The sequence below is a fragment of the Antennarius striatus genome, chromosome 1, assembly GCF_040054535.1.
Source record: "Antennarius striatus isolate MH-2024 chromosome 1, ASM4005453v1, whole genome shotgun sequence".
NCBI classification, from domain to species: Eukaryota; Metazoa; Chordata; class Actinopteri; order Lophiiformes; family Antennariidae; genus Antennarius; species Antennarius striatus.
Genome location: NC_090776.1, coordinates 16,683,145 through 16,693,756, shown reverse-complemented (window position 1 = coordinate 16,693,756; position 10,612 = coordinate 16,683,145). Strand labels below are relative to the sequence as shown.

General features: G+C 38.4%; 1 protein-coding gene across 2 annotated transcripts in view; it reads left to right on the top strand.

Moving 5' to 3' along the window:
- The first annotated feature begins 1,826 nt into the window (after window positions 1-1,826).
- LOC137592066 (chromodomain Y-like protein 2) overlaps window positions 1,827-10,612 on the top strand; it is a 38,527-nt gene continuing 29,741 nt past the window's right edge. Inside the window, exon 1 of one of the 2 annotated variants that reach the window (XM_068309942.1) lies at window positions 1,827-2,150. In XM_068309942.1, coding sequence (XP_068166043.1) covers window positions 2,127-2,150 — 24 coding nt within the window. In that variant the 5' untranslated portion in view covers window positions 1,827-2,126. Of the gene's footprint in view, window positions 2,151-2,338; window positions 2,505-10,612 lie in introns of those variants that run through there. The other variant, XM_068309953.1, reaches the window with a different exon arrangement.

The window sequence follows — 10,612 nt, the reverse complement described above, 5'->3', positions numbered from 1 at the left end:
TTTTCACATGTTTGGTATGAAGTCTGATATTATTGTTTTATCGTGGAATTTCCACAGGTTCCCGGTCTGTACGGGGTTCCCGCTCTGTAATGGCACACAACAGTATGCCATTACAGAGTTTATCGCCATTACGTGATAAACTCTGTAATGGCATACTGTTGTGTTTCATGAGTGAGCGTTTTAATAAATCCTTACATGTCATTCTCTATCACAACATTCATAGAGAACTTGTTAGTCTCATCATCACAGACATTCATGGTTGCTGATCACGTTTGTAGCACTTAAGCTCTCTGCTACCATTGTTGTACGGGTTACGTCAATGAACACACCAGTGATGTATGGTAACAATCTTTATTTACACAAAATAATGGCTACTTAAAGGCAAACTTTACAAAATATACAGACTCAGCTATGACATGTCATTCAAGTCTCCAGTCTTATTCTGGCAAAACAATCAGATCAAATCCACTGCTGTAATACTGTATGAGAGAGTGTAAGTAGTACAATACAAAACACCTGTTATAATTACCTCTCTCTCCTAACCTCTCTCCCCCGAGACTTTCCTGCACTCTCTCTCCCTCCTGGGACTGTAGTGCAATCAACAACTGCCCCCTCCACCCCGCCATTATAAATTCTTACATATATTATTACCTGCAGCTACCCACTAGCAACACTTTTGTTCAGTAAAATCTTTCAGCAGTTATAAGAATGATGTCAATATACTAAAAGTAATTCAGTGAGGTTCTATATTTCAAATCACTCTAAACTAGCATTCACAATTATGTTAAATGGACGACTAAATGCTTACAGCTCTGCTGTGATATCAGCACGGCATATTTGTGTTGTTAAGAAAAAACATGGATGCTCGAATTGTCTTCAGGATTCGTTTCTTTCCTGCAATGATATTATTTTTTTGTATTAAAACTCCAGGTGGAAAGATATTTTTGCATCTTACCATACTCACAGGAACAGTTACGCTCCAGATCTAGTGTCACCTGGTGAACAGTTGCACATCATCTGTACTGAGCTTCTTTCCCTAGACCCCAGTGTCAATAAAATAAGTCGACTGAATTTTTATTTCTAATTATCTTGCATACATACATCTCCCTTGGCTCAGACTTCCACTATCAGAATACATTGCTATGTAGGTGGTAAGTTTTCCTTTGTATAATACTGTAAAAGAAGGAGTGAATGAAAACTAGAATAACAATGAAATGTTTCCCACATTTTTATACATGTTGCAGTTTTTAATTAGTATTCCTATGTTGTGCGTGACATAAAAACACTCAATGAATGGCTCTATATATTGTTATTTGGAGCTGAATGCAAATATATATTCATACCAAATGTAAAATTGTAAAGTAATGATGAATAAAGAACTTTTCAGAATTTTAATTCACAAAAATACAAAGTCAAGACAACAATATAATTTTGTGTTAATGAGATTGCTGGAGTGTTTTTGTTGAACACAATACATTTGTTGGTGGTTTTATTTAGAGCAACAGGCTGAATAAATAAATATTAAAACATTTTACTTTTTTTTAAAAATGTATAATACATTAAATTTAACCCTAAACAGTCTCGAACCTATGAAAGACCCAGTAACGGACATCATTAAATCCTCATACTTAAGTCGACTAATTTCAATCTATCTGTCCTGGATATTTTACGAATTATTAAAAAATGCTATTGGAAAGTGAAGTGGACAGGGTTCTAGTGGGTCACAGAGGATGAACTGTCACAGCTGAACACAGGACATGTCACACATCCGCTCCCGTTGAGTTATAAGGGCTGCAACAGATCTCAGAGGAGAAGGGCAACACGGAGAGAGACCATCAAGGCTGCGCGTTTCTCAAACGGGTAATAATTTTCAGTCCTCCTCTCGGGTCTGGGTAAACAGCACCGCCCCGATGGCTGTTTGTTCTAAGTGTGGAACGATCCATCGCAGGGCGCCGGGCTCGATTGACACTGTCTGCTGATCTGCTACTGCGGATTGCTCAGTATAACGAGGCTGCTCGCTAATTCCCGTCTATCGCGGCTTTCGCCGGAACACCGAGAGTGTAGTGTACAAAAAAAGCCAACCAGGCAAGCAAAGAACGCCCCGCCGCCGGAGTCCGCACCCCAGAATGGCTTCAGGAGACCTTTACGAGGTAGGATAAACCACAGTCCAAAGAAAATGCTCTGTAATATTGACGAATAATGGAATTAGGAAGTAAAGGGGAGGGCGTCGCGTATGTAAAAAGCGCTGTACTAAGCCCTTTAACAGGCGAAACTAACCCTTCTCAAAGCTTTGCGAACACAAGGTTGGCTCATTTACGCTTGGACTTTATATCGCTTCCGATATACTTTGACGTAATTCCACACGACTGGAGTAAATAGACGAGATGTCATTTGCGGGTTCAACTCCTCAGTCAGTCGACGAGTTGAAAGTCGTGGTAAAGTGACAGCCAGCGCTGAGCGGACGGACATGGTGAATAGCTCCAGACGGAGTGATGGTCCTGAAGGTGCGCATACATGCATAAAAAGATATTTTGGAATCGCAGGCTTTTCCAGCAGCGCGACTGTTCAACCTGTACCAGATCAAACATATGTGGATTTTTTTTTTAAATATATATAGATAAATGTATTGCGATTTTGTCTCATGGGAATTTGTTGAATTGTTAATCCCGATAGTGTGGAAGTTGCCCAAATAGGTGGTTTGGAAGGTCACACCGCCCTCGTGTGAAACATCACTGTGGAACCCATGCCAACATTTTTACCAAGTCTTTGTTTTTGCTGTGTCTAACACTTAGTATCATTATAATTTGTAATAATCTGACGTTGTGTCTTATATTGACTTGTGTGGGTTTTGTGTGTGTGTGTGTGGGGGGGGGGTCCAGCATCTGATGATTTCCACTGACAAATCAACATATTTGCTTAGTAACGAACATTTTAAACATACTAGAGGAAGAAATCTCCATCTGAGAATGAACTCATGAGTGTTCAAATAGATAATATTATCTGCAGGCAGCAACGGCAAACAATGTCTGATAAGTCAAGCATATTGGTTCCAAGACAAAAGAGTAAGTAGTTAACAAGTTTTACTTTATTTCACACATACGTTTGGTTTGATTAATATTTTTTGTTGTTCTTGTTATTGCTGTTTATTGTAAAAAAAAAACCCCCAAAAACAAACATTTAATTTGGAATAATCTAAAGTGTTGCTAATATAATTTGGAGTCCACAACAGTTTACCCCCCACTTATGTAAACTGCCCTTTCAGTTTCATTTACTTCCTATCAAAAGCTGGATTTTAACTGCATGGAACTTGACTTATATGACGCGTGTTTCACTGAAATGAATCAAACGTCATTCTTTTCTTACAGCAGCAAAACCTGTTTTATTCCACATTAAAGTCCTACAATTACTTTCTAGTGAAAGTACTACATGGAAGTCATCATCTGACTTGACTCTGAGTTGTTTTGGTGTAGTGGTATATCAGCGTAGTGGTTGTGAACATTGATGTACTTCTATAGTCTGCACCAGCAGGTTACTGGTTCATGATTATTCATCACTCAAAGTTTGACTTATTTTAGTTATCAGTCATGTGGTGCGCGTGGCATAACGTCTGCCTTGTTCGTGGATCCATGCTCATTTGTTTTGTCTTGAGCATATCTCCTACACTTTATTTACTTGATAGTGGCTTCATCAGACTTCCCACATATGGTAATGACAGTAAGTAGTCATGTCTGTTCCTATACTGAGTTTTCTCCATCTAGATTTTTTTGTTTTCATGGATACATGCATTTTAGGTTGTGTCTGAGAATTGGTCAACTTGTTGGGATCATATATTTTAAACTTTATTTTAATTTTAAAATTATAAGTACCGGTAGTTGTGTTTGTTGACATTGTGAAAGTAAGTCACAACACTTACCTCTTTTCTAAAAACAAGTTATTCTTATTTTTGAGCTGTATCCACAGAGACAACCTTGTTTAAGGTGATTATAAAGGATTGTGATTTTTCTGTATAGAATGTCATGTATAGCATGTTGGTATTGGTTGGGGGGTGGAGGGGTAACACTGTTGTCTCACAACAAGATGGACCTGGGTTCAAATCCACCTGTGTCCTCTGTCCCCGGGCTTCTCCAGCTTCCTTCCACCACCAAACCATGCAGTACTTACAGTGCTCAGTTGACATAGAGGTAGTCCTCAACATATAGACACAATTAGTTCTTAGAAGTTGTTTGCAAGGTGAATTGTTTGTAAGTTGTTATTTATAAAATTTCAATCTATAAATGCCATTTTAGGTAATTTAAATGCCATTACTGCTCTAAATACAAATGTACTATACCCTTAGACTTACCAGAAACAATTATAGGACATAAAAACAACACATAATAAAATGCAATACAGGTGCAAGTCTTTTCCAGTTAAGTCGTTCTTGATTATATGTCGGTTTTCTAAAAAAATACACAAAAATATAATAAGTTAACGTCATTTCACTCGACTTCACATCTGTCCACCACAAATATTGGACCCTTATATTACTACAAAACTGTTGAAAGCACATATCATGTTACTGTACAATATTTAAAAATAAAAATACAGTGCTTCCTCGCGCTCGCGACTCCATCTCATTGCGGATTTTTGGGTAGGCAGTCACATGATACCGTAAGCGAATTCTATTGGCTGACGGCATCGGGAATTGCGCTCGGTTCTGTCAGTCTCAGACTTGCGTGCGACAAAAAAGAGCTTTAAATAGTCAATAAGAGTCTGAGAAAAGGTAATATAGATAAAAGTTGATTTAATTTCAGTATGGGGAAGATTCATAACATTTAAATTACCGTAAATAATAAGATATACTGTATAGTTTGTGCTCGATCGCGGATTCCTTAATCGCGTGTGGTCCCTGGAATGCATTAACTGCGAAGAGGGCGCACTGTATATAACTAGATTAAAATATGAACACATAGTTCCATTATCTATTCTTCAGCATCACTCATGATTCACGCATTTGTTTTGAATTCAGATTAGTTTACAATGAACTTTTGCTCGTCATAATTTATCCTTGAGGAGAAGAAGAAGAAGACACTTCTAGGTCCTCTTGATTGATTTTTTTTTTTTTAAGTGTATCCAACAACAACCAGAGTCAGCTGGTGATGTTGACAATCCACTATGCAGTACTGTATCATGTAACTTATCTTTAGAGCTAAGGAAGAGGAGGAGGAGGAATTTATTGTTGGTGAGAGGCAGAGTTATCATCTGAGAGATTATCACTGCTACTACTATCTTCATTAGCCTTTGCTTTATCATCCATGATAAACAATAAAGTATCCAAGGTATGAAACCGGAAGTGCTAAGATTCTTACAGAGACGTACATACAAGAAAAACAGGGGGAGTTAAATGTTGGAGATGCACGTATGCGGTGGTGCTGCTCGGCGGGAGTTGTTGCAGAAAATGGAACTTGGGACACAATGGGAAGTTTATAAGTTAAGTGTTTTAAGTTTTTTTTTACCATTAAAGAAGAAAAAAATCCAGACCTAATATGGCCCTGTGTGAAAAAGTTATTTCCTCCTAAATCCAATAACTGCTTGGGACAACCATAGCAGCAAGAACTACAATCAAGTGTTTGCAATGACGGCAATGAGTCTCGTACAGTACTGTGGAGAAATTTTGGCCCATTCATCTTTGCAGAATTGTTGTAGTTTAGCCACAAGGAGGGTTTTCATTCATCAACTGCATTTTTAAGGTCATGCCACTGCACCTCAACAAGATTCAGGTCAGGACTTTGACTAGACCACTCCAACGGCTTCATTTTGGTTGTCTTCAGCCATTCAGAGGTGGACCTGCTGGTGAGTTTTGTATCGTTGTCCTTCGGCAGAATCAAAGTTCGTTTCAGCTTGAGGTCACAAACAGATGGCCAGACATTCTTCTTCAGGCTTCTCTGGTAGACAGTATAATTCATGATCTACCAGGTCTTCCAGGTCCTGAAGCAGCAAAACAGCCCAAACAGCCTCAGACTATACCACTACCACCACCATAGTTTGCTGCTGTTATGACGGGTTTCTTTTTTGTTGTTGTTCTTTTTAAATGTGGAGTTACTTTTATGGCAGATGTAATGGGACACACACCTTCCAAAAAGTTCAGCTTTTGTCTAAGGTTACAGAGTATATTCTCAAAGTTCTTGGGGATCATAGAAATGTTTTCTGGCAAAATTGAGATGAGCCTTATTGAGCCTTATTCCTGTGGTTTTCATCCAGGAAATCTGCCACACATCTGCTTTTGCCCAATGTCTTTGTTAAGGTAAATTCATGAACACTGACCATAATTGAGGCATTAAATTTCATTTAAAAATTGTAATTTGTGTTCACTCATGTTATCTTTATCAACTCCCACATCATCTCAGCTACTCTATGCAATTAGTTCGATTAGTATTGATATCATAAGGTAATCTGGAAACAACATGTAGCAATGGACTGCTAAAGGTCACTTAACAACAACGTTCACTCAAGGAACCGATGAAGACATGTACAGACACATGCATCTATTGGGACTGAATGGACCGTTTAAAACAACAGTGTGCCAAAATAAAGGAAATGTTAGATTTTATGTATGATTTGTCTGACAACATATTGCAATAATAGAGGTCTTTGTGGATACTGGGGACGGGAATTTCATAAGCCACATGGCTTCTGGCCGTCAGCCCTTTTTGTTGGATTTTGTTGTTGATGTTGCAAATGCGATGAAGGTGTGAAGTCTGTTGTAATAACTAGTTTGGAAAGAAAATAAACTAAATAAATGAATCTTTGACTAATCTCACATTAGTTTGATCTGAATCTTTTAAGTGACGAACATGCAAAAAAGAGGAATGCAGGAAGGGGGCAAACATTTTTTTCACACCACTGTCTTTTCCATGTGGTCCTATGTTTGACTGGGAACTTTTCAGGGCTGTACCCTGCCTCACGGTAGAATAGACTTCAATCCTCCTGTGACCCAACACAAGATAAGGCTGCATTCAGTGAATTAATGACAAGTGGTTCTGTAGTTCTGATGTTTCTGACAATCTTTGTTTTTTAGTTTTTCGTGATCATCTTGTCCACTGCATGAATTCAATACAGGAATGATTTATATAGATGGTTTTGTTGTACAATGATATTAGTCATTTCAGTTCTATTGAGTCTATTTGTAAACCCCCCAAAGAAGGCACACAGTATTAACTTGCCCACCCAGAGTTGAAATCCTGGTTCTGCGCCTGGCATTACAATTGGGAGTGGACTCGTTGTTGATGCCAGCCATTCTTTCTATCAATGTTCCTAAATTTCATACCCTGATGTATGAGAAGATTTCTTACAGAAAACTCTGAATTCCATTGTTGAAATTTTCCATTTTCTGGCCCACAAGATGTCATATTCATGTAAAATGCAACCAAAAATGCACCAAAATTTTAGCATTTTGGGTTTAAACTGCTGTTGTACAAACAACCTATTTGTTACAGTGAACAAATAGGCTTTAAATTGTAACAAACGCTGTTGCTTGTATGGTAGGTGGTTTGAAAAAGCGGATTTTTGCGAAAGACTAGTTGTTGTTATTAAAGATAAGTCAACAACTAACTTGTTTTTCCACTCACGATATGATGAATATGAAAATCCTTGGGAAACAGTTGTCCACAATTGGTCTAGGCCAAGCTATTGGCACAAACACATTTGACACTGAATTATCCAGTAAAAAAATATTCCTTATGGCAAGAAACTTAACAGATGACAAGAAAAAAAGCAAACCCTGTCATGAACTACACCATAGAAGATATGATTCCAGTTGAGACTTCCCCTTTGGAACCCTAGGGGTTGGGCTTAAAGGCGTGGTATGGGTGAGCAGTGACCTGCTGGGCAAAGTATTTTTCCGTCAGGATAAATATTTCACCTACAATTTTCTATCTAATTTTATATTCAGTCTCAGGCTTTGCCTTGTGCCCCAGTAGATTGTAGGAACAAGTATTTTCTAATGCTCTGTCACTTTGATGTATTGCATGGTTTATTGACCGATCAGTAAACTAGGCCATTGTCCTTTTTCTTACCTGAAAAATGGAGTAAAGTAATGAGCTGTCCTGAATTGATATGAAGACATAAAACCATCTGTACGTAATGTTAACATGTACATATGTTAATACGTATGTATTTATTTATGTGTGTATTACCCCCCACCACTTCTGCCGCAGTCATTCAAATTTCCCCACTGTAGGACTAATAAAGGTTTATCTTAATGTGAGTTTTTTGTTTTTTCTTTGTTTTCATATTTATTTGTAACATTATGAGTAAGACCAAAGTTTCTGCCATCTTCTTAAAATATTACAGAATCAGTGCATTTGAATGGAGCAATTTAAATTGGTCAATGCAGTTGAGAAAAAAACTTGGAATCATCTGTTGCTTAGCGATGATCATTTCTTTAATTACAAAGCACATTCAACACCTGCACATAGCTGCATATTTTAGAATAATAACTATCTACAAAGAGCCTAATTTCCTGTTTGAAAATGTAAAGATGTGTTGACTTGCGGTTTTTTCATTCTCGTAAATGATTTGGTGTTTTTACAGCCAATATAAAATTAATGTATAAACGTCCGAGTGGCAATAGCCACAGATGCACGTTACAGCAGAGAGCTCCACAGCCTTTCCTCAATGCATAGCACGCACGCACAACACTCCATTGCTAGGCAACACAGTGATTGTTGATGTTGCTGCATTCACCTGTCTGAAGATCATTTTTAAATTCCCATGCAACAAACTCCTCTTCTGTCTGCTTTTGGTTCAACTGCTTTGCTTGACCGTCTGGGAACTTCCAAAAACCAATGTGACGAGTCCTCTCATTGTGTCTGCAATCTTATTTGGGAGCTGGAAATGGTTCAGGAATCATCTCTGGGACAGAAATAATCAAAATCTTTTAACGTAGTTAAGTTGCTGCTGCACATGTTGACATCGTGCATTGAAACAGTGAATATCAGTTTTTGCTAAACACAGCACTCACCCTTAGTCATGGGGCATCTTGGGTGTGTTTGTATGGATCACTTTTCCCTGTTGCCAGGTGGAATCAGTGACTTGAAAATAGATTTGTTTTTTTAAAACCATGCCAAGATACAGGAAAGCTAACCATAACCAACAATGATGTTGTGTAGAATCTTAATGGATTGTTGTTTATTGTGTTACTTAAATCTGTTTTTATAACTGAGGAGACACTGGGCCAGTAAAACTATGGAAAGCCTGTGTTTTGCAGTGGATCATGCGTGTAGTTCAATAGTCCTGTAAATTAATGATTCCTAAATTCCATAGATTGTAGTATTTAACAGTCTTCTCCTCTTTTTTGGGTATACAGCAATCCCTCGTTACTCGTGGTTAATGCGTTCCAGGACCATCCGCAAAAAAACGAATTTCCACAATATAGCGACAAACTATTTTATTATTTAGGATAATTTAAACATTTATGAGCCCTCCCCATACTGATATTAAACCATCCTATATCTGTATTATCTTTTTCCACACTCTTATCGACTGTTTTAAAACACTGAAGTGTTTCTTCAATTCACAGAAACGTGCTGCGTTCCGTGAGTCTTGGAATGCAGCGCACTTCCGGATGCTGTCAGCCAATATCATGCGCATACGGTATCATATGACCATCTACTAAAAATCTTCTGTAGGGAAGCAATGCATCTTGAAGCGCAAATAAGTGAGGGATTACAATTGTGTTAGGAAATCTTCCATTATGGATGAATTTTCAAAAGAAATCAGAGCCAATACCATTACTTGCACAACGTCTGTCATGTCCACAGATTTGTCTCATCACAACGAGAAGCACTCGCTCATGGATAAATCTTTAAGCACCTGTTGACACTCATCCTCCAGTAACAACCTGGTCCTTCTGGCCACAGTTGCTGGGCCAAACATCCGGTTCACTGGTGTCCTTTTAATATCCTCCTGGATTTTCCTGTCTATGAATATAGTGTCATCGATGACACACTTTGCCTCCTTGACTAACCCGCCATTAGTGAATGTTGTCTTGTGTTGAGCCAGGAGATGACTCATGCAGAACAAGACCTCCACAGCAGCCTTAATCAGTGAATTTAACAGCAGCAGCCGTTGAGCCTTTAGTACCAATTTCAGTTTGGTGACTTTATTGGCATGCATAGCAAATTTAGGAGGGACATTTTCTTTGAATTGTGGGCATCTTGAGATGTGATGATGCTCCAAGTTACCTTTCTTCAGAAGAACAAATGCTACTCTCAAATTAAGCAGCAACTGGTTAGTCGTTGATTGAGCAAACAAGTCATGTTCCCATTCTGAATGAAAAGTGTAGCTTTTTCTGTTTTTAGTGCTTTTCGATCTTCACTAATCTTCCTGAAGTTCAATATGTTGATCCCGATTGACGTGCTGGCAAACTGTCATAGACGGTGACCAACCAATGTGATGTAAACTCCTGTGTCACCACTCCAGTACTGCTGATGAGTGCAACAATTCAAGTAAAATTGTGCAGCATTTCAAGTGACATCCTGGGGTCCTCCCAGCGGGCTTTCGGTCATGAGGTGGGGAGATGTTCCAGACACGTTGCCAGCTCATCACAGAACAACATACAAGACAAACAACC